This window comes from Petaurus breviceps, unplaced genomic scaffold (genome assembly GCF_028583685.1).
Source record: "Petaurus breviceps papuanus isolate PSGF00001 unplaced genomic scaffold, PetGlider_PUasm1.0 227, whole genome shotgun sequence".
Classification (NCBI taxonomy): Eukaryota; Metazoa; Chordata; class Mammalia; order Diprotodontia; family Petauridae; genus Petaurus; species Petaurus breviceps.
In genome coordinates this window covers 5,272,906-5,297,660 of record NW_027185896.1, presented here as the reverse complement: position 1 = coordinate 5,297,660, position 24,755 = coordinate 5,272,906, and the positions used below count along the sequence as shown (strand labels likewise).

At 39.2% G+C, this 24,755-nt stretch overlaps 2 protein-coding genes across 2 annotated transcripts in view; both read right to left on the bottom strand.

Moving 5' to 3' along the window:
• LOC138166901 (inter-alpha-trypsin inhibitor heavy chain H4-like) overlaps nucleotides 1-2,716 on the bottom strand; it is a 30,529-nt gene extending 27,813 nt beyond the window's left edge. Inside the window, exons 1-2 of the mRNA XM_069095390.1 lie at nucleotides 2,636-2,716; nucleotides 1,711-1,871 (exon numbers count right to left, since the gene is read on the bottom strand). Coding sequence (XP_068951491.1) covers nucleotides 1,711-1,871; nucleotides 2,636-2,716 — 242 coding nt within the window. The remainder of the gene's footprint in view (nucleotides 1-1,710; nucleotides 1,872-2,635) is intronic.
• Nucleotides 2,717-23,031: 20,315 nt separating this feature from the next.
• LOC138166900 (inter-alpha-trypsin inhibitor heavy chain H4-like) overlaps nucleotides 23,032-24,755 on the bottom strand; it is a 40,812-nt gene continuing 39,088 nt past the window's right edge. The window contains exons 11-13 of the mRNA XM_069095389.1: nucleotides 24,524-24,752; nucleotides 23,723-23,822; nucleotides 23,032-23,257 (exon numbers count right to left, since the gene is read on the bottom strand). Coding sequence (XP_068951490.1) covers nucleotides 23,173-23,257; nucleotides 23,723-23,822; nucleotides 24,524-24,752 — 414 coding nt within the window. The 3' untranslated portion in view covers nucleotides 23,032-23,172. The remainder of the gene's footprint in view (nucleotides 23,258-23,722; nucleotides 23,823-24,523; nucleotides 24,753-24,755) is intronic.

Sequence of the window (24,755 nt, the reverse complement as noted above, 5' to 3'; positions counted from 1 at the left end):
TTCCTTCCTTCCTTCCTTCCTTCCTTCCAGAGACATTATACTCCCATGCTTTGCCTCCCACCTCTTTTCCTGCATCTTTCAATGGCTGCTCATTTGCTTATTTTCTTCTATCCCCTCTTCTTCCCTCCCCTTCCCTTCCCTCCCCCTTCTTTCCTCCTCTTCCTCCTTCTCCTCCTCCTCCTTCTTTTTCTCCTCCTCCCTTTCCTTCTTCTCCTTTCCCTTCCCTATCCCCCAACTCCCCTCCTTCTTCTCTTCTCCTTCTCTTCTTCCATCCTGAGTTCCCTAGATATGTATCAGCTTATCAATGTTTTTTTCCAAAAAGTGGTTCCCAGAAGGAGGAACAATTCTCCAGATGTGATTTGACCAGAGGAAAAGACAGAATTACCTTCCTCTTCATTATGGAACCAATGCTTTCCCTAATATTGCTGAATATTGTGTCATCATTTTGGGCTACTATGTTAATTCCTGTTGATCTTGGAATCTCAGATGATTTTTATCATTTAAACCTCACCCTGCCTTTGTTTAGCTGACATTTTTTATTCAAGTTTCAAAGTATTCATTTATCCACACTAAATTTCATATTGTTAATCTCAGTCTATTTTTCTAAGACATAGTGATCATTTTGAATCTTGATTCTTCTGTTGTCCAATATATTTAACTATACCTCCCAGGTGCCTGTCACCTGCAAAGGTGTCAAATGTCATCTATGTCTTCATCCAAGCCATTGTTAGAAATATCAAACAGAACAGGGTGATTAAAAGTTTCAGGAAAATGATGAATTTCTTAGATAGTTTGCTTATAACAGAAAAAGACATCTTGAACACATAGAGACAGTTGGCATCCCTCACTACAGCTTTATCTTGCCTCTATACCAGTTTTGTGATCTGGAGGCAGCCTCATGGAGAGGAAAAAGCACATTACTTAGAATTAGATCTACATTCAGGATCAGTCAACACACTTTCTCACAAGATGTTCTTGGGCAAATCACTTAATCTCTTTGATCCTCAGTTTCCTTACCTGTAAAATGTGGATACCAATATCTGTGACACATACCTCAAACAGTTGTGGGCTGAAACTTGTTAGATGAAATTGAAAGGACGTAAATGAGTGTAAGGATAATACTTTGTAAACCGTAAGGTACTATAGAAATCTAAACAATTATTCTTAGTGGAGCATCATCCATTCCCTCTATCTGGCTAGGCAGTCTCTAGCAATTTCCACAGTAGCATCACCTCTCTCTACTTCATCTTTTATCCTTGTCCAAATACTCTGCACCAAGATTTTTGCCCTGGTTTCCCAAACTTTCATGCATATGAAGACCCTCAGATCCATCTCTGTTGAACAAGGTATGCTTTGCAATGCAATACTCTACTCGAGTCCTATCCCACAAAATTGCTTTGAGTTAAATGAAGATATCTATATCTATATATCTATATGTTTATAGATATAGATAGATACATACATATATTTCTTTGTGCTAAGATGTATATATATACATATATGTATATATCTTTGTACTAAGATGTCAAGTTCACTCTATTCATTATCCACACTCTGAACACTGGTGTACATACATTAGATCATAAGTATTGTTCCTTATACCTTTCATAGACAGAAATATGTAGCAAAGGAGGTTGGAGTGTAGGGTGAAGGGGTGTTAGGGAGAGAAGGGGAATTTGCAGAAGTAGGCAATCCAAGATCAGTACTTACATGGAGAAGTTAGTGATGAAGGCTCTTCTGGGCAACTCCACCTGGAAGATAGCCTCATGGGCCTCTTTTGCCTTATTGACCACACGGCTGGTGATGGTCGTATGGGCAAAGCGCATTGTGACCTTGGAATCCACATTAAGACTGTAGAGATCAATGCCATCCTAGAATGGGATTGACAGAAAAAGGAAACAAAACGGGAGAATATTTGATAGTTTCCCCCTCACTAACCCTGAACAGCTTATTCACAAATACTGTTGTATACTCTGGGCTTCAGGTAGCAAAGTATAGGTGAAATATAGTTTAAAGTCTAGGAATGGGAAATCAGGACCACATTGTGTCATAGAAAGTTGGGGCGTATTAGGGATCTAGATCTGGGCGACCAGGGGAAAACTGTCAAAACTCTCTGGACCTTAGACTCTCACTCTTGAAGATGGGGAGAATGATATTTTTTTCTAATCTTTCATCAAGGGCTAATGGCAGCATAAGGGATGAAAGATATGAAGTGTTTTGGGGGTGAAACCTTCAGAACTTTTCCTTCCTCTTCCCTAAGGGACTGTAATTCTCTTAATAAGAAAGCTAGGCTCAAGTCACGTGTCCAGGGCTTATGCCAAAGCTTTTCCCTGTCCATACACAGACCTCTCCACCTACTCAAACTCTATGGAAGTTCTCTGACTCTTTCTACAAAGGTAGAGAGGTAAAGACAACCCACTAAACTCCTGGGATATTTAGCACTACCCCAATATCTGGAACACACTCATTATCAGATATCTGTTCCCAGGTCCATGACATTCTCTCCCAAGTCCCCTAAAACACACTCACACTGTCTTATATTCATATATGTCCACAAATGTACACATTCACACATTTGTACATGCACACTCTCATGAACAGGTAGTCATACATGTTCATGAACACATATAGGTACCTCTTGGGCATTGATGGGGCTGAGGGAAGCCAGAAGAAGAAGGAGAATGTGGAGTAGCAGGGCATGAGCTGCAGGCTCCATTTTGACTATGCAGGAATAGGGAGGGCCTGGAATTTAGAATCAGCAATTCACCTCTCTCCCAGTTCGCCCCTAGCTCCCCTCCCTCCCCCTACTTCTATTGATTCCAGGAAGCTGGTCCCAAGGTAATGTGTATTTAGTGGCCAAATTCAGCCAACAGCTCAGGATAAGCTGCCAATACCCACCTCCCAGAGGGCCTTTGATCTGTTGGGAAATACCCTCCCCCCTTCCCTACACACTCAGAGTAGAAGACCTAGCTTAGCTTCTCTTTGCCCCTATAGGCTTAGACCATCTCACCCAGAGACCTCCCCTTTCTGGATCAAGACAACTCTCTCAGCTCCAATAATAGGGTTGGGTAACACCAAGGGAGAGGAGGTGATAAAGGGAATAAGATGCCATGTGTTAAATAAAAATTAAGAAGAGAGTAGCATCAAAATCAATCAATTCATTTCTGTTCAAAAATACTCATAGCTTCAGGAGCCACTTCCCAACTCACAGAGTTAGTTCACAGGGGAAGCTCTCTAGGTTCAAGGTTCTCAGTGGTTCTGTATTCCATAGGACCATAGTTCATTAACTTCAATCTTTCTCTCTCTACTGGCTTCTCTGCTTCCTACAAACATGCAAACTTCTTCCCCTATTCTTTTTCTTAATATATGTAATACTTTATTGATTTTTTGAAAAAGTAACTTATTTGTTTACTTTTAGTTTGCAAGATTTAGTTCCACAATCCCTTGAGTTTCCAATTTTCTCCACCTCCTTCTCCTCTCCCCCCCATGCCGGTATGCAATCAAATATAGGATCTGCAAATACCTTCATATTAAACAGTAGTCAGGTTGTAAAGTAGGATTATAACCAATGGAAAGAACAATGAGAAAGAAGAAACAAAACAAAACAAGAAAAAGAAAGAGAGCAAGTAGTTTGCTTCAATCTGCATTCAAACTCTGTAGTTCTTTCTCTGGATGTGGATATCTCTTTCCATCCTGAGTCTTTTGGATTTGTCTTATAACCTTATATTGCTGAGAAGAGCCCAGTCTATCAAAGCTGGTCGTCACATATATGTTGTGTCTGTAATTGTGTACAAATTTTTCCTAGTTCTGCTCTTCTCACTCAACATCAGTTTGTATAAGTCTCTCTAGGTTATACTGAAGTCTGTCTGCTCCTCATTTCTTATAGCACAATAGTATTCCATTACGTTCATATACCAAAACTAGTTCAGCCATTCCCCAATGGATGGGCATCCCCTTGATTTCCAATTCTTTGCCACCATAAAAGAGCTGCTATAAATATTTTTGTACATACGGGGTCTCTTCCCACTTCTATGATCTCTTTGGGATACAACCTAGAAGTGGTATTGCTGTGTCAAAGGGTTTGCACTTATTTATAGACCTTTGAGCATAGCTCCAGATTGCTCTCCAGAATGGTTGGATCAGTTCACAACCCCACCAACAATAAATTAGGGTTTCAATTTTTCTTTTCTTTTTTTTTTTAATTTTTAAATTAATTTGTTTGTTTCCTTTTAGTTTACAGGATTCAATTCCACAATTCCTTGAGTTTCACATTTTGTCCCCCTCTCCCCCCCCATGGCAGCATATATAAAGTATAGGATCTGTAAATACTTTCACATTATACATTAGTCAGGTTATAAAGACGGATTGTATCAGATAGAATGAAACATGGCAAAGAAGACATAAAACCAAACAAGAGAAGGAAAAAGATCAGGTATTTTGCTTCCACCTGGATATAAACTCAGTTCTTTCTAGTTCTTTCTCTGTATGCACATATTTCTTTCCATCATGAGTCTTTTGGGATTGACTTACATCACTGCATTGCTGAGAAGAGTCCAGTCTATCAAAGTTGGTCATCACACATACATTGTATTTGTAATTGTGTACAAATTTCTCCTGGTTCTACTCTTCTCACTCAGCATCAGTTTGTATAATAAGCCTCTCCAGGTAAATATGAAGACCGCCTGCTCCTCGTTTCTTATAGCACAATAGTATTCCATAACATGCATATACCACAACTTGTTCAGCCATTCCCCAATTGATGAGCACCCCCTTAATTTCCAATTATTTGCCACCACAAAAACTGCTGCTATAAACATTTTTGTACATATGGGTCTTCCTCCCACTTCTATGATCTCTTTGGGATATAAGGGTTTCAATTTTTCCACATCCTCTCCTGCAATTATCATTTTCCTGTTTTTGTCATCTTAGCCAGTCTGGCCAGTGAGATATGGTACCTCAGAGTTGTTTTGATTTGCACTTCTCTAATCAATAGTGATTTAGAGCATTTTTTCACATGCTTATAGATATCTTTAATTTCTTCCTCTGAAAACTGCCTGTTCCTTTGACCATTTATCAATTGGGGAATGACTTGTACTCCTATAGATTTGACTCAATTCTCTGTATAGTTTAGAAATGAGACCTTTATCAGAGACACTGGTCGTAAAAATTCTTTCCCAATTTTCCACTTCCCTCTTAATCTTGGTTACATTGGCTTTGTTTATACAGAAACTTTTCAATTTAATGTAATCAAAATTATCCACTTTGCATTTTATAATGCTCTCTACCTCTTGTTTCATCATAAAATCTTCCCTTCTCCATAAATATGACAGGTAAACTATTCCTTGCTTTCCCAGATTGCTTACAGTATCAGCCTTTATACCTAGATTGTTCACCCATTTCGACTTGATTTTGGTATACAGTGTTAGATATTGGTCTATGCCCAGTTTCTGCCATATTATATTCCATTTTTCCCACCAGTTTTTGTCAAATAGTGAGTTCTTATCCAAAAATTGGGGTCTTTGGGTTTATCAAATAGCAGATTACTATAGTCATTGACTGCTGAGTCTTGTGTACCCAGTCTATTCCATTGATCCACTACTCTATTCCTCAGCCAGTACCAAGTAGTTTTGATGACTGCTGCTTTACAGTACAGATTAAAATCTGATGTGGCTAAGCCACCTTCCTTAGCATTTCTTTTCATTAATTGCCTTGATATTCTGGACCTTTTGTTCTTCCAAATGAATTTTGTTCTAGCTCTGTAAAGAATTTTTTGATAGATTGATTGGTATGGCACTAAATATGTAATTTAATTTAGGTAAAATTGTCATTTTTATTATATTAGCTAGACCCAGCCATGAGCAATTGATGTTTTTTCCAGTTAGTTAGATCTGACTTTATTTGTGTAAAAAGTGTTTTGTAGTTGTGTTTGTATAGGTCCTGGGCTTGTTTTGGCAGGTAGATTCCCAAATATTTTATAATGTCTACAGTAACTTTAAATGAGATTTATCTTTCAATCTCTTGCTGTTGGATTTCATTAGAAAGATATAGTAATGCCGAGAATTTATGTGGGTTTATTTTATATCCTGCAACTTTGCTAAATTTATTTATTATCTCAAGTAGTTTTTAACTTGATTCTCTAGGATTCTCTAAGTATATCATCATATCATCTGCAAAGAGTGATAGCTTAGTCTCTTCTTTGCCCAATTTGATTCCTTCAATTCTTTTTCTTTTCTTATTGCTACTGATAACATTTCTAGTACCAAATTGAATAAGATGGGTGATAGTGGACATCCTTGTTCCCACCTGATCTTATTGGAAATGTTATAGCTTATCCTCATTACATATAATACTTGCTGATGGTTTTAGATAGATGCTGTTTATTATTTTGAGGAAGACTCCATTTATTCCTATACTCTCTAGTGTTTTTAATAGGAATGGGTGCTATATTTTGTCAAAAGCCTTTTCTGTATCTATTGAGATAATCATATGGTTTCTGCTAGTTTTGTTTTTGATGTCATCAATTATACTGATATTTTCCTAATATTTAAGCATCCTTGCATTCCTAGAATAAATCCTACCTGATCAAAGTGTATTATTCTTGTGATAACTTGCTGTAGTCTTTTTACTAATATTTTATTAAAAATTTTTGCATCTATATTCATGAGGGAAATTGGTCTGTATTTTTCTTTCTCTGTTTTGTCTTTTCCCAATTTAGTTATCAGTACCATATTTGCGTCATAAAAAGAATTTAGTAGGACTCCTTCTTCACCAATTTTCCCAAATAGTTTGTAAAGTATTGGGATAAATTGTTCTTTAAATGTTTGATATAATTTACTAGTAAATTCATTTGGCCCTGGAGACTTTTTCCTAGGGAGTTTATTGATGGCTTGTTCAATTTCTTTTTCTAAGATGGGGTTATTTAAATGACTTGCTTCTTCTTCAATTAATCTGGGTAACTTATATTTTTGTAAATGTTCATCCATTTCACTAAGATTGCCAAATTTATGTACATACAATTGGGCAAAATAGTTCCTAATTATTGTTTTAATTTCCTCTTCCTTGGAGGTAGATTCATCCTTTTTATTTTTGATACTTGTAACTTGGTTTTCTTCTTTCTTTATTTTTATCATATTGACTAAAGGTCTATCAATTTTATTGGTTTTTTTTTTCATATAACCAGCTCTTATTAATTCCAATAGTGTTCTTAATTTCAATTTTATTAATTTCTCCTTTGCTTTTCATTATTTCTAATTTAGTATTTAATTGGGGATTTTCAATTTGTTCTTTTTCTAGCTTTTTCAGTTGCATGCCCAATTTATTGACCTCCACTTTCTCTATTTTATTCATGTATGCATTCAGGGATATAAAACTTCCCCTAAGAAATGCTTTTGCTGCATCCCACAAGTTTTGGTATGTTGTCTCATTGTTGAGATTCTCTTGAATGAAGTTACTGATTGTTTCTATAATTTCTTGTTTGACCCACCCACTCATTCACCCACTAATTATGATTAAATTATTTAGTTTCCAGTTACTTTTTAGTCTATCTTTCCATGGTCCTTTATTACATATGATTTTTATTACATCATGTTCTGAGAAGGATACATTTAACATTTCTGCTTTTCTGCCCTGAATTGTGAGGTTTTTTTGTCCTAGTACATGGTCAATTTTTGTGTGTGTGCCATGCACTGCTGAGAAGAAGGTATATTCCTTTTTTATCCCCATTCAATTTCCTCCAGAGATCTCTCATGTCTAGCTTCTCTAGAATTCTATTTATCTCCTTCACTTCTTTCTTGTTTATTTTGAGGTTAGATTTATTAAGTTCAGAGAGAGGGAGATTGAAGTTCTCCCACTAGTATAGTTTTGCTATCTATTTCTTCCTCTAATTCCCTTAACTTCTCCTCTAGGAATTCGGATGCTATGCTTGATGTATATATGTTAAGTAATGATATTGCTTCATTCTTTTTTTTTTTTGCCTTTTGGAGGGCAGTTGAGGTTAAGTAACTTGCCCAAGGTTACACAGCTAGTTTTTGTGTGTGTGTGTGGATGTTAAGTGTCTGAGGCCAGAACCACATTTAGGTCCTCCTGACTCCAGGGCTGGTGCTTTACTCACTGTGCCACCTAGCCACCCTGATATTGCTTCATTCTTGATGGTGCCTTTTAGCAGGATATAGTTTCCTTCCTTATGTCTTTTAATTAGATCTATTTTGCTTTTGCTTTATCTGAGATAAGGATTGCTATCCCTCCTTTTTTTACTTTAGCTGAAGCATAATATATTCTACTCCAGCCTTTAACTTTTACTCTGTGTGTATCCCCTTGTTTCAAATGTGTTTCTTGTAGGCAGCATATTATAGGATTATGGTTTTTAATCCATTCTACTATCTGCTTCCATTTTATGGGAGAGTTCATCCCATTCACATTCACAGTTATGATTACTATCTGTGGCTTTCCCTCCATCCTGTTTATGTTCTTATTTCTTTCTTCTCCCTTCTCCTCCTTAAGAGTTTTCCTTTTGACCATCTCCTCCCTCAATATTCCCTCCGTGTGCCCTCCTCTATTTACCTACCCTTTCCCCTTACTACTATTTCCCTTCCTTCTAACCACATGCCCCCCTTTTTTCTTCCTTACCCCTTTTACTGCCTGTAGGGTATAATAGATTTTTTACTTAATGGAGTATGTTATTCCCTCCTTGAACCCAAACTGATGAGAGTAAATTTCATACAGTCCTCCTCTCCCTCCCTCCTTTCCCTCTATTATAATGAGATTTTGTGTCTTTTCATGTTAGAATCCTATACTCAACTGATTATGTTGATCCCTCCTTGAACCAGAACCAATGAGAATAAAGTTCATATGATGTTCATCTCCCTCCCTTCTTTCCCTCTACTATAGTATATTTTTATGCCTCTTTGTGTGGCATAATTTGCTCTTTTCTGTCTCATCCTTTCTTTTTCTCCCATTATAATCCCTTTGTACCCCTTTATAAGGTTTTTTTTTATCATCAGATTAGTTCATGTATACCCACACCCTCTATCTCTGTATATCCCTTTTAAATTTTGTGATAATTACATAAATTTCAATATTGACAGTTATTAGCTTCTCATATAGGGATCTAAACAGTTTGCCCTTATTGATTCACAAAATATGTGCATGTGTGTGTGCATGTGAGTGTGTGTGTGTGTGTGTTTTCCTTGTTTACCTTTTTGTGTCTCTCTTGAGTCTTGTATTTGGAGATCAAATTTTCCATTGAGCTCTGGCTTTTTCATCAGGAAAGACTGGAATTCCCTTATTTCATTAAATGACCATCTCCTTGCCTGAAAGATTAAGCTCAGTTTTGCCTGGTAGTTGATCTTGGTTGTAGTCCAAGCTCTTTTGCCTTAGAAAATATCAAATTCCAATCCCTCTGATCTTTTAATGTAGAAGCTGCTACGTCCTGTGTAATCCTGACTGTAGTTCCACAGTATTTGAATTGTTTCTTTCTGGCCGCTTGCAGTATTTTCTCCTTGACCTTGTGATTCTGGAATTTGGCTACTATATTTCTTGGAGTTTTGAATTTGGGATCTCTTTCAGGAGGAGTCCAGCAAATTCTTTCAATAACTTTTTTCCCTCTGTAGGATCTCAGGACAGTTTTCTTTGACAATATCTTGGAGGATGTTGTTTAGACTGGTTTTTTTTTTCATTATGGCTTTCTGGTAGACCAATAATTCTTAGGTTATCTCTCCTGAATCTGTTCTCCAGGTCATTCATTTTTCCAGTGAGATATTTTACACTTTATTCTAATTTTTCAATCTTTGTTCATTCAATCTAGACTGAGGCCAAGGCCAGGACTCTCAGTGTTTCCCCTGGGTTACCCTGAGGCTCACAGATTAATGTGTATGGGGGAGGGGTGGTCTGACCACTTCAGGTTTCTGCCTCTGTGCCCCTGGGCTACAGCTCAAGCAGGCTCAGAACCTGGTGGCCAGCAGTGCTGGTGTCTGCAGATTTCCCTGGTTGTACTAAGGCACACCTGGGCTTCTGGTGTTAGTGCTTGCTGGCTCCACCCTCCTGGGCTTTGGGATCTCCCACTGGTCAGCTGAGGTGGGGCTTTTTGGGACACCCTGCCCCTCACTTCAGTCTTGGCACAGGCTCAGTCACACCCTTCCTCTAGGATTCCCAAACCTGAGGCTGTTTGCACTGTTTCAGGATTTTACACTGGGTGGAGCACTAATCTCTGGGTTGTCAGGGTCAAGGAGGGGGATTAAAGCAGCTAAGGTTTACTCTGCCATCTTGGCTTCCTGAGGTTCAGGTAGGTGATTTTTAAATATCCAGGCTGTGGGCTGATAGCCCCAGAAGAAGCTACTGCAACATGCTCTGTGCTTTTTCTTACCCAGCTCTGATAGATCCTCCTGCAGATGGTGAGATGTCTGTGAATCTCCCTTGGGGGTGGGTAGATCTGCTGCCTGGGGCTTGCTTTCATTCTTCTGTGCCCTGCTCTCAGGTCCACACTGGTGCAGCTCCCACAAGCTCCCCCTGCCCAGACTTATGTGGGTGTTTTTCTGGGCTAGGAATCTGCCACGCTCCATCTCCTAATGGATTCTGTCCTTCTTCCCCTACCCTTAAAAAAATCTTCATTTTATCTGAACATTCCCAGTAGCTGTCACCCTGTATGTCTTCTTCACTTTGTGGCTAAACCACTCGAGAAAGCTTTCCATAACTGGTGCCTCTATTTCCTCTCCTCTCACTCTCTCCTAAACGCTCTGTGATATGGCTCCTGACCATTCAAGTAAGACTGCTTTCTCCAAAGTTGTCAATGATCTCTTGATTGCCCAAACTGATGGCCTTTTATCAGTCCTCATTGTCCTTATCTTCCCTTTAGCCTTTGATGCTATTGACCACCCTCTTCTCTTGAATACTTGCTTCTCTGCAGGTTTCTGTGATACTGTACTCTCTTGGTTCATCCCACCTGTGCTTCTTCTCAGCCTCTAAACTGTTGGCTCTCCCCCAAGCACCCTTGGCCCTCTTCTCCCTCCACACTGTCTAGCTTTGATGATCCCATCAGCTCCTGTGAATTCAATTTTTATTTCTATTCAGAGGATTCTCAGAAAAACTTATTCAGCTCTAACATCTCTCTTTATCTCCAATCTTGTTTCACCAACTGCTTGTTGGATGTCTTAACTGGATGACCCATAGACATCATTAATTCAATATGTCCAAAACAGAACCCATTATCTTTACTCCTAGGTGCTTCCCTCTTCCTAACTTCCTTGTTACTATTGAGGGCACTACTGCCCTTCCAGTTACAGGCTATATATTTCTTGTTTATTATAGTCTTTTTTATAACTAGTGTTTGGTGAATTCAACTGGCAAATGTAAGCTGAGTAGAAGCGACTGGTGAAGCAGCTTTGATTCTGAACCTTACTTATATCCCTAGACCAGCAACATTTGACAGGGAGGAAGGAGAAGACAGATACAATTCTATTATGTCATGCATCTTGGAGATAGGTGAAGGAAGGATTAAGTGACCAGCCATGGTCCTTCTCCTGCTCCTCTCAAGGTGGAAACCACCATCTCCTTTGAAAAGAGGTGGGCCCGGGGCAGCCAGGTAGCACAGTGAGTAAGAGCACCGGCCCCAGTGTCAGGATGACCTGGGGGATCGAATCCAGGCTCAAACACTTAGCACCCACCCAGAAATACCTGGCCGTGTAACCTTGAGCAAGTTACTTAACCCCAATTGCTTAGGGGCGGACAGGTGGCTCAGCGAGTAAGAGCACCAGCCCCAGTGTTGGGATGACCTGGGGGATCAAATCTGGGCTCAGATACTTAGCACCACACCCAGAAATAACTGGCCATGTAACCTTAAGCAAGTTACTTAACCCCAATTACTAAAAAAAAAAAAAAAAAAAAGAGGTGGGCCAGATGAAAAAGTTCCACAAGCTTTATGTCTACACATTTAGATGACCCATGTGGACATGCATATGTTACATGGGTCCACACACATCTTATCTGAGAAAATAAGCGCCAGAGAGATATAAACAAAGGCACAATATGAAGTCTGAAAAAAAAGAGGGATCAGAGAAGGCTTCCTGGTGGAGAGAGCATTTGACTTGAACTTTAAAATACAGGAAAGAATCCAATAACTAAATTAGGAAAGAATGGACAGTCCATGCCCCTAGAATAGCCTGAACAAAGGGGAGGAGATGAGGGCAGGGTGTGTCCAGACATTCTCCGAATTTGTTTATGGCATGATCTTTTATATCTAGGCCATGTATCTCTTTAGAGTTTATATTGGCATATGGGGTGAGAAGGTAGTCTCAGCCTGATTTCTTTTCTTTTTCTTTGTTGTTTTGTCTTTTTGCTTTTTTTGGAGGGCAATTGGGGTTAAGTAACTTGCCCAAAGTCACACAGCTAGTTTGTGTGTGTGTGTGTGTGTGTGTGTTAAGTGTCTGAGGCCGGATCTAAACTCAGGTCCTCCTGACTCCAGGGCTGTCACTCTACTTACTGCACCACCTAGCCTCCCCTTAAGCCTGATTTCTGTTAGACTACTTTCCAGTTTTCCCTGGAAATTCAGTCAAATAGTGAGTACTTACCCCAGTAGCCAGGGGCCTTGGATTTATTGAACACTGTACCAGTATTTGTGCAATGGTTAAGGTATTGGGCCTAGAGTCAGGAAGACCTGAGCAAACCTCTGTCTGATACTCTGTAGTTTTGTGATCCTGGTTAAGGCATTTCACTTTGCCTCAGTTTCCTCCTCTAGAAAATGGTGATAAGAATAGTTCCAAATTCTCTCCCTCCCTTTTCTCCCTCTCCCCTCCTTGAGAAGGTAAATACTTTGATATAGATTATACATGTACAGTCATGCAAAACATAATTTCTATATTAGCCATGTTGCAAACGAAAACACACACAAAAAATAAGAAAAATGAAGAAAATTTTTAAAAAGTATGCTTCAATCTGCCTTTAGGCTCCATCAATTTTTTTTCTGGAGGTGGATAGTAATTTTAATCCTAAATCCTTTGGAATTGTCTTGGATCATTGTATTGCTGAGAATAGCTAAGTCATTCACAGATGAGCATTGTACACTATTGCTGTTACTATGTACAATGTTCTCCTGGTTCTTCTCACTTCACTTGGCTTGTTCATGTAAGTCTTTCCAGGTTTTTTTGAAACCATCCTCATTTCTTATAGCACAATAGTATTCTATTACAATCATATACCACAACTAGTCTAATTCTAAAAAAGAGAAAAGTCAAGTTGGCAATAGGACAAAAAACATACATGCACACATGCATACATGCATAAATACATACACTCTACACATATACACACAAACACACATGCATACATATAAATACATACACTCTACACATATACACACAAACACACGTGCATACATATATAAATACATATACTCTACACATATACACACAAACACACATGCATACATATATAAATACATGCACTCTACACATATACACACATGCATACATATATAAATACATACACTCTACACATATACACACACAAACACACATATGGCAGCTAGGAGATACAGTGGATAGAGCATTGGGCCTGGAGTCAGGAAGACCTGAGTTCAAATCCTTCAAATCCTTCCTCATACATTTACTAGCTGTGTGACCTGGGGCAAGTCACTTAAACCCATTTGCCTCAGGATTCTCATCTGTAAAATGGTCTGTAGAAGGAAATGGCAAATAACTTGAGTACCTTTGCCAAGATCCCAAATGGGGTGACAAAGAGTCAGACATGTCTGAAAAATGACTAAACACATGTATGTATTTATATAGAGAATATATGCATGTATACACATGTATGTGCATACATATATGCACATATACACAAATGTATAGATATTATACACACATATGAAGTGACCACAATTGGGGTAACAGAAGGCATCAATAAATTTTTTTAATGAAAAACAACACAAACAAGGTTCCATATAACTATCCTCCCTCAAGCACACACACACACACACACACAGACACCTACTCTCTGTGGGCCCATAGATCCTCATTATGAGGGATGCTGAGGATTGGCACTAGAAAAGTGAAAAGATGAATTCAGGCTCACCAACACCCCTCCCCATCTGTCAGTAAACTCTTAGAATGCAAGAAGGGTATTTCGCACCTCTTCCCTATGGGATAAACATTCAATAAATATTTGTCAGTGATTATGATAAGGAACTGCTTCCTGTCAAAACAAAGAGTCCTTCCCATGCCTTCCCATTTTTCCCCCACCTCTGAGTCAGGGTCTGCAGACATTTAGTTGACATTCTAGTTAGGACTATGTAGTAGTTTTCACCTCTCTGTTCTTGGAACAGCCAATGTCCTATGAGTAGGCCTGCAAATGTTGCCTCTTGAGACTATATTTGTAAAGCGCTCAAGACAGTGCCTGACACCCAGTATGCACTGCTAGTCCCAGTGATTCAGAACCACTTTCTGCCTAGATGAAACCCCCTTTTTCTGGCTACCTTTCCCTACATTCTCATCTCTGTTGTTCTCCCCAGTTTCTATCCTCCTCTACCCTCCCTTTCCACTGCAATATATGGTTAAGAAAATTCCCTTCATTCTAGGTCTCTTCTCTCATATTCTGGTGCTTAAGGAAACCTAGCCTTCTCCTAAAAATACCACAATCTACAGCTCCCAGGGCTGGTGGCAGGGGTACACTCCGCCTTATCCTTTTTAAACAATTGGTTGATATGTTAGTTTTGCTGAATTGATTTTTAAAAATAAGTTTTTATTGATATATATAATTTATAATATATATTTTATATACACGTATATGTATTTTATAATCACCAAAGTTTCCCCTATCATGGAAATCAATGACTTCCTTGAGCTACAAGGCTAAACTTCCTTGGGCTAAATTCTCTAGGTCAAAGCATATAGACATTTTACTAATTTTATTTGCATAATTCCAAATTGCTTTCCAAAATGATTATATTGCTCTATAGCTCCACCCATTATGCATTAATGTGCCTGTCTCCCCACAATCCCTCTAACATTGAGGCACATAGTAGACACATGTCTCCCTATTCTCCCCTGCACATTCTTGCCATGTCCCAGTGGAATGAGGTCCTGAAAGAAGGAGAATGGAACTCAGGGTGGGGAGGCCACCGGGAGAGTCGGTAAGGGAAAGAGATTATATGTTTTGGGCATGAACCAGGCCCAGCTGCAAGTGAGGGAAAGAAACAGAGGCAAATGAGGAGTGGGAGGCAGAGTCAGATTGGACTGATCAAGGGTCACAGCAGCAAACAGAGCAGGACCAAAAAGGTTAAAATCTAGTAAGGAAGATTAGCAGCATGTTGGGTCAAACCATTATCATTATCTTATTATTAATTTTATTATTTTATCATTTTCTTATATCATTATCATTATGCCTTGGGATTCTAGCAGGGGCTAATACATTACCTCTCTACTTGGGAGTGGGAGAGATGAATCTAAGCACCAGAACCGTGTTCTTTTCCGTTCCATCTCTCATCTCTGTGCTTTTGTACTGGTGTCTCCCATACATGAAATGCCCTCCCTCCTTACCTATATCTCAGAAAGAACTTCTTGTCCTTTAAGATGCAGCTGAGGCACCATTTTCTGCACAAAACCTTTTCTCAACCCCCTAACCACTAAGTGCCTTCCCACCCTTAGTGTTATTGTTTAATTGTTTCAATTGAGTCCGACTCTTAAAAACCCCATTTGGGGTTTTCTTGGCAAATATACTGCAGTAGTTCTGCTAGTTCCTTCTCCAGCTCATTTTACAGATGAGGCAACTGAGGCAAACAGGGTTAAGTGACTTGCCCAGGGTCACACAGTAAGTGTCTGAGGTCAGATTTGATGAATCTTCCCAATTCCAAAGTCCATTGTTGTATCCAGTGTGCCACATAGTTGCCACTCTACCCTTAGCACATTGTATCTAATTACTGTGTGTAGATGTATTTGTTAACTTTATATAAAGTTATAGTTTCATATATAACTATATATTTTAATATGCAATTTTTATCTCTCATTAGAATATAAACTCATTGAAAGCAGGGATTGTTTCATTCTTAGTATCTGTATCCCTAATATCTAATATACTGTGGCACATAGTACATGTTTAATATATAGTTGTTGATTGATAGGTTCTGACTTGTGTATAAAGAAAGAAAGTTTTTGGCTGCCTGGTCTAGGAAGGATCCATGGGCTCCCGATCTATTCTGGTTGCTTTAATGTTTTGTTTCTCTGTCTTTGTTATCATTTGTTTGTTTGTTTGTTTGTTTTGAGCAGTGGATAGAGCACTGGGCTTGGAACTAGGAAGACTTATCTTCCTGAATTTAAATCCTGCCTCAGACACTTACTAGCTGTGTGACCCTAGACGAGTCACTTAACCCTGTTTGTCTAAATTTCCTTATCTGTCAAATGAGCTGGAGAAAGAAATGGCAAATCACTGCAGTGTCTTTGCCAAGAAAAACCCAAATGGGGGTCACAAAGAGTCAGACATGACTGAAACGACTGAACAACAAAATTTTTTTTATTTATTTCTAATAGTGCAATTAAATTGTGCACACACCGTTTTGAATAATCTCTATTTAATGCAGCAGGGATAGGATAAGGGGAGGTATTGTCCTGGAGTAAAAATGGTGATTGGGTCAAAAGTCTGATTTGATAAGCCTACCTTCAGTAAGCCCTTGGACCATGCCTTGCTAATATTTAGAAGTTAAAATTTCCCAAATAATTGCTTTAACTGCATCCTCAAAATTTTGATATGTTGTCTCATTGTTATAATTTTCTTTGATTTTACTGTTTCTATGATCTTTGACCCATATATATTTGGGATTATATTATTTAGTTTCCATTTACATTTGACTCTTCATAAAATAATCTTTAGTGATTATAATTTTGTTGCATTGTAGTCAGTAAAGGATGTGTTTAATATTTCTCCTTTTCTGTACTTGTTTGAGTTTTTATGCTCTAGAAATAGTCAGTTCTTATGAAGGTACCACACAAAACTGATAAATAGGCATGCTCCTTTTGATTCTCATTCATTAATGACAAAAAGATCTATCATGTCACATCTATATTTTCTAAAATTCCCTTAAGCTCTTTCTTATGCTTTTCTTAAATTTGTCTAGCTTGCAAAAGAATGAATAATTATAGTTTTCTGTGTATTTCTCCTTGTGATTCTCTTTTTATCTTCAAATATTTAAATGCTGTGCCTTTCTGTGCATGTATGGATGCAGTATCTGCAGTATGTATGGATGGGTTTTTTTTTCATTATCTATTATTTAAGCATGACATAGTTTTCTTTTTAACCACAGCTGTGATTACTGTTGCCTTGTCTGAGATCTTGAGACTTTGCCACCCCTGCTTTTTTACTTCATCTGAGGCATAATAATTCTATGTCAGTCAGCTGTCTCACTGCCAGAGTCAGAAACCATGCCGTGAGGGTTTAATCCTTTCATCTCCAGAACTCCCATCATGGGTCCTGTGCTCTGATTTGTAAGCATCTGCAAAGGCTCACTATTCCATCCATACCCCAGCAATGCTTTGCTTTACTCCCTGATTATGCTCTTACCAACGGCCTTGCCATTACAAATTTGTATTCCTCCCCTCTCCAGGTGTGGAATCATAATCAAATAATACTGCCATTACTCTTGGAAAGGAGGCATCAATCTACTCCCCCATGGCTCCACTCACCGACTTTCTGAGTCAAAACACCCCTCCACAGCTACTACTTTCCCTACATATTTTGCAAGTTCCTTGGAGGCAGGGACTGTTTTACCTTTTGTTTTTATATCCCAGGCTTATCACAGCACTTGACACAGAGTAAATCCTTAATGAATGCTTTACCAGTTCCAAAAAAATTCCTGTTACCCACAAAGGGTAAAAGAGGAAACCAAGTATCTGATACACAGGGATTAGAAATAAAACACTCCCCGCAAAAAGTGCCATCTGATATTGGTTGGGGGCATATAACATCTGGGTATAAGTGTTTGAGATCATTTGATACTGATTACTGAATAGAATCAGGCAACTGGTGAGCAGCAACCTCTGCTAATTAAAGCTTTAAAAATCAATCAACTGACCAAAAAGTGACAGATGAGCCACATATAGCCAAACTGTCCATGTTATTATAATACCCCCCCCCAATTTATGCATAAGTTTGTCCTGATGGGTTGGGTCCCAAGAGAACAGCTGCTACCTGAGGTTCTAAGGATAAGCCCCAGTAGAATAAGTTGCCATCTACAGCTTGCAAGACCTCACCAGTGTGCTTCCCATGAGCCAGTAGACTCAATAAGCTCTCACAAAAGGCATTTGTTCAAATGACAGGGAAACATCTTCCCCAGAAGTTCTGGGGCACAGTCTCCCACAAAAGCATACAAAGAACATGGAAGATTGTGCTCAAACTTAGGTGCAATACAAGTAAAGTACTTGTGTTAACTGCAGCAAGGTCAATTCACAACTCCTAGTAGGGCAAGACTTTTTCTAGAATCCTCAAGCTCAATTCTCAGGGTCTATTCCTTCTTATAACCCAACTCTGACTTGTAAAAATAACCATCCTTGAAGCTGCTTTCTCCCTCAGGTGACTTATCTCTGTGTCCTTGTGATTTTAGAGTACGTGTCTCTACTCCTTCCTGGATGAAGTATCTTCCACTCATCCAATAGCTCATCAGAGCTCCATAAAAAAGAAGAAGGTGAGGAAGAAATCCTTCCCTTTTCCCTTCAGGGGAGTCCTTCACAGGAATGTTCCAGTTTATAATCTCTTCCATTTGGAGGCAGCTAGATGGTACTAGATGGATAAAGCATTGGGCCTGAAGTCAGGAAGACCTGAGTTAGAATCCAACCTTAGACTCTTACTATGTGACCCTGGTCAAAGCTGCTTTATCTGTCTGCCTCAGTTCCCTCTACTGTAAAATGGGGATAGTGATAGCATCTACTTCATAGGGTTGTTGTGAGAATCAAATGAGCTAATAGTTATAAAACTACTTGTTATAGTTCCTGATATGTATTTATCGTTGCTTAGTTTTATCTGACTCAAGAAAACCTATTTGGATATTTCTTGGCAAAGACACTGTAATGATTTGTCATTTCTTTCTCCAGCTCATTTTATAGGTGAGGAAACTGAGGCAAACAGGATTAAGTGACTTGCCCAGGGTCACACAGTTGATAAACATCTGAGACTGGATTTGAACTCAGGTCTTCCTGACTCTAGGGCCAGTACTCTATGCACTGTGTCACCTGGTTGCCCCCTGGTACATATTAGGTGCTTAATAAATGTCTTAGGTTCTCCTTCCATATTGAAAAGACATTAAATGGGTCCATTAGTTGACAGGAGAAAACAGGAAATTTTCAAACTGTTGAAATTCATTCAAGGATTTGCTATTTAAAGTTCTAATCAGAGAGGCACTTGCATCTCACAGGAGATCAGGGACACATCCTTTACAATTAAATGCCTTATTAATACATTCTAGACCATCTATGACAATATCAGGTGAGGTAAGGAGGAGAATCCTTTCCCTTATAACAAAAAGATCTAGGCAAATTAAAACAACTGCGAGCTTCCACCTTACACCTGTCAGATTGGCTAATATGACAAAAAAAAGGAAAATAACAAATGTTGGAGAGGATGTACGAAAATTGAGACACTAAAAAGATCTATGGATGCTGTCTCTCTGAAGAGATTGAATCAGAGGAAGGGTTTTGTAAGTCAGAAAATTCTATGTGAATAGGAACTCTTAGTATTTGATTTGTTACACCATATTTTAGGAAGGGCATTGAAAGACAGAGGCAAACCAGGGAAGGACAACCAGGATGGTAAGAGGAGGAAGATCATTAAAGAAACAAGGAAGAAAGAGACTAGAAGAAACTAGCCTTGGAGTGCAAATTGGGGGAGAGACATGAGAATTGTTTTCTCACATTTGCAGGTTGTCGTGGAAAACAGAAATTGGTCACAAAAGAACAGAAGGTAGATCATTTTAGGAAAGGTACAAAGAAGTATATTTGAATTCAATGGAAGGAAAAAACTTCTTAATAATAAGATAATCAAGGGGCGGCTAGGTGGCGCAGTGAATAGAGCACCGGCCCTCGAGTCAGGAGGACCTGAGTTCAAATCCAGCCTCAGACATTTAACACAAAAACTAGCCATGTGACCTTGGGCAAGTCACTTAACTACAATTGTCCTCTAAAAAGCAAAATAATAATAATAAGATAATAAAAAACTTAATAGTCAAAAAAATCTTAATGTTAAAAACATCTTAATAAAATTTCTTAATTAATACTGTCTAAAAAGTGGAATGTTGTTTGGGAAATAGAAAATTCCCTATCATTTCAAGTCTCCATACAAATGCTGGATAACTACTCTCAGAATAATTACTTATAAAGGGGATTCTTGCTCAAGAGGAGATTGGATAAGAATTCCTCCTAAATCCATCTAGATGCAGGATTCTAAGGCTGAAGTATTTTATGGTTCTATATAGACACACAGAGCTCATCAGAAAACCCTTAGTGAAGTAGGGAGAGTTTTATTTACTGGGGGTGGGGTGGAAAATCCATCCCTGATCAATTAACCCCTCTCCTCCAGTCCAGTTAATTAAATCACAGAAGGTATTGTTGGAAAAAAGTGGCCAAGTCTTCTTATATCTTTATGAAGTATCAAATTGTCTTCCATAGAATCAAGAGAATAGGTGGTAATTGGCTGATAAAAGATAGGCTACATCCCTGGTAACCTTTACAAAGTGGGACATGCTCTTTAGGGCAGGAATTATTAACTTTTGTGTGTGTGTGTATCCTAGACCCCTTTGGCATTCTGGTGAAACCAATAGACCCCTGCTCAAACAGTATTTTTAAATGAACAAAATACATAGGATCACAAAGGAAATAGCTATCAAACTTTTTAAAAAAGAAGTTCACATATCATAGGTTAAGAATGCTTTCTCTAGGGATATACAGATAGCTATGACAGGAGGCAAGACCAAGCAAGGCATGAGAGAAAAAAAAAAATTGTCCTAGTAGTTAGTGGTTGAACAAAGAGGAGCAGTCCCAGGAAGCTTAGCTGAGTGACCTGCCTAATAGAGACACTGTAACCAGGTGGGACACTCATATATGGGCATGGCTGGGAGTCGGGAGAGGAGGCTGACTGGAGAGGGGAGCAAGGTGAAAACCTGGGAAATAATAGAATATCAGAGCCTTTTGGTACCAGAGTTGAGAGCTTCCTCGGTCATATGTTCCATACATGGTTGTCTCACAACCACCTTATTTTAAAATTGTGTCCAATATTTCTTTCTTTCTTTCTTTCTTTCTTTCTTTCTTTCTTTCTTTCTTTCTTTCTTTTTTTGCTTTTTGGAGGGCAATTGGGGTTAAGTAACTTGCCCAAGTTTACACAGCTAGTATTTTTATGTGGGTGTTAAGTGTCTAAGGCCAGAACCAAACTGGGGTCCTCCTGACTCCGGGGCTGGCGCTTTACTCACTGTGCCACCTAACCGCCCCCACCGTGCCCAATATTTCTACTGATAATATGTGTATTTGTGAGTCTGCCTCAGGTTTGTTAGGGAAATTTACTGTTCTTACTATGCCTTTCTGGTAAATGCCTTCACTTTGAGGTAATTTTTTCCCCTACTGACTAATAATTCAAAGTAAGAGCATCAGTGAGCATTTTAGAAAGATCCCCCAAGGACTTTTTGAGCCCAAGGAGGTAGTTATTCTTCTTAGAGGAGTGAACCACAAGTTTGAGTGGGATCTTCCCCTCTGTATCGACAACCATGCTGGCATACCCAGGATGACTGCTCATACAGGTTCTTAGATCTGCTTTACTAGGAAAGATAGCTGTTTAAGGGGTCAACAAACTTTTTAATTACATTCATTAGTTCAGGGGAAAAGTCAGCACCCTGAACTTCAGAAAAAATCCAAACAAAGAAAATAGAGAAAATACAAGCAGAGAAATAAAGACCAATAGACAGGGCTTCTAAATGTCTCAGAAATTAGACAGTTAGATCAACAGACATATCCAACTCTGACCAAGGCATAGTTACTAGAGAGAGAAGCACCAACATCTGGGTTTTCCAAAGTACTTTCCAAAGTGCTCCTTAATGGCTACCCGGAGTCTCATTTGGTCAAATCACAAGAACACTCTTCCAATGAGTGAGCCCCAAAGCAAAATGCTAACCTCAGAGTATATATACCCTTTTTAGAGCCAGAGGGCATCACAACCCTGTGACTTGGTACCTAATTAGAAATTAATAAAAGATGTGAAAACTTCCCTACAAAACAAGTCTTCCCCAATCAAGCTTTCCTTAATGAGCTCCACATGAAGGCTATTAATGGGTGGGGAATATTCCATTAATATTACATGCTCCCTGATTGATTTTTTTTAACTAGGTAAAGAGGTCATTTTCTGCCTTAGCAGAGAACATAGCCTTAATCACTGAATGGGTATTGCCTCAATCAAACTGAGACCTGTTAAAGACCTCAGCTTAAAAAGGCCAAGGTCTCCCACTATACCCAGGGCCATCTCTAGTCATCCTGATCTATATCTTGCCACTGGACCCAGATGGCTCTGGAGGAGAAAGTGAGGTTGGTGACTGCATAGCCCTGCCTCACTGAAAATCATTTGCAAGTCACGGCATCATCTTCCTGATGTCATGATCCTCTTTGAGAACAAAGGACAAGCAACAATACCAATAGAGTGGTAGTGGTAGAAGCTCCAAAGGAAGGGATACATTTATTCTCTAATAAACTCCAGGAATTAATTAACCATTTCTTTTTTCCAAAGGTCTACAGAGAGAAATTATTTAATTCTTTATATCTCAATTCTCAGATCCTAATATGATGAATGGCACATAATAATTGTTTGTTGATCAATTGATTGAAAAATCTTTTTGGGTCCAACTTATTCAGGCATTTGGAATATCTGTGAATTTTGGATTTGCATCCCAGACTGGTCCAGAATAAGTCCCTGAGACAGATATCCTTCTTCCTCCGTGACTGACTCCACACTTCATTATAGGATTCAGTCACCAAAGACATTTCCCACCATTGTCCCACAGGAAATGAGAGGCATCACACACAGAAGTGCTGGTAAAGATTTTTTTTTATAGCATACCCTCACCTGGTCCCAGATGGGCAATTAGCAAAGGGCAGGGGCAGTTCCTGGTCCTGCTTGGGCCAGGCATGGGGACCAGAAGGGTAGAGCTGGCCCTGAGCCTTTTCCACCTCATAAGGGCTGCTCTAGGTACAAGCATGATAACTTTGGCGGTGGGATGATATCTCTGCTTCCTTGGAAATCCACCATGGACTTTCTACAAAATATGCAAACAGCTTGTCAGAAAATTCTGAGGGTTTTGTTAATTGTCTATTATCTCTGGTGTTACATTAACTATTTTTTTCCCTTCAGTTATCTGTGGTTTCAGATTATATATCTTTTTAAATGATCTGTACCTTGTTTCTCCTAATTCTAGCTGCCTTATTTTTTATTCCCAAGATCTGTACTGTTTGCTATTTATCGTACATGTTATGTAATTAACCATGGATTTCAAAGATCTTTTTGTTTTTCATTTTTGTGGATATTTGGAAGATCTCTGGATTTTGGATTATCTTGGGATGGCAGAGTTCCCATGGTTGTCTTAGACCATCAGGGACCACCTGACCAAGGTGTCACCACTGCCTTGAGTGACCAGATCTGTGCTTGGGCATAAGATGCCCAAACCTGGGATTCTCTATGTGGAAAGAAAGCCTGGGCTCATAGTAAGCTGGCCAATAGCTACCTGGTGACTGTATATGTCTTTCCCCTCACACTCAGCTCCCTTGTGTCTTCAACTGTGCTCAGTCCAGCAGGATCCCACTGCAAATCCTGGTAAAACTGACCTGAGAAGCAAGAGGTCAGGGGGATATGTTAGAGGAAGAGGGACAGAGAATTAGAGACACAAAAAGAGAGAGACATACACACACAGAAATGAGAAGAAACCAAGAAGGAGAAACAGCAAGTCAGAGAGACAGAAAAAGAACCAGAGAGAAAGACAGAAAGAAGGAGCTAGAGAAAGGGAAAGAAAGGCAGAGAGAAAGGCAGAAAAAAAAAAGAAAGAGACAGAGGAAAGCAAAAACTCAGATTTCAGTTCCCAGAAAGAGGTAACTTTTGAGTGTGTGCTGAGGAAAGGGTTTCTCAAAGAGGAGTATTGATAGATAGATGTGTGGAGGTGTGGGAGAATTGTCAGATGGGCACAAGTTGGAAGGAAAGGATAGTCAAAGAGTTGGGATATGAGCTGAGCTACAGAGTGATAGGAATGTAGGGATGACAAGGGGAATATGGGAGGAGGGGAGATAGTGGGCTGAACAAAGCATTAAGGATGGTCAGAGGAGCAGGTGATAGTAAGGGAATGCTTTAGAGGTAGAGAGTGACCAGGGAGGGGAAAGATGATCCCTGAGGTGAACATTCAGAAAGGAGGTGATCAGAAAAAGGAAACAGAACAGAGGATAGTAAAAAAAAGGGGGGGAGGGGCAGGGTGAGTGAAAGAAGAAAGTACTTGATCAGGAAGTCACAGATTGCTGTAAACAGTGTCCAGGCATACCAAGGACTCCACTGGCTTGGCTGGATAAGTGACCTGGATCATTTAGGAAGAGCCGCAGTCCAGAAGTGGGATGGCCCAAGTACACCAGGCCAACAGTGACTTTGTCTGAGTCACTGAGCAGCAAGGAGCCATTTTCCAAGTTAACCGTCAGCCTGTTGAGAAACCAAGCCCTAAGCAGGTAGATGGGAGACAAAGTCTGGGGCACAGTAGTCAGAAAGAGAATTTCTGCCTC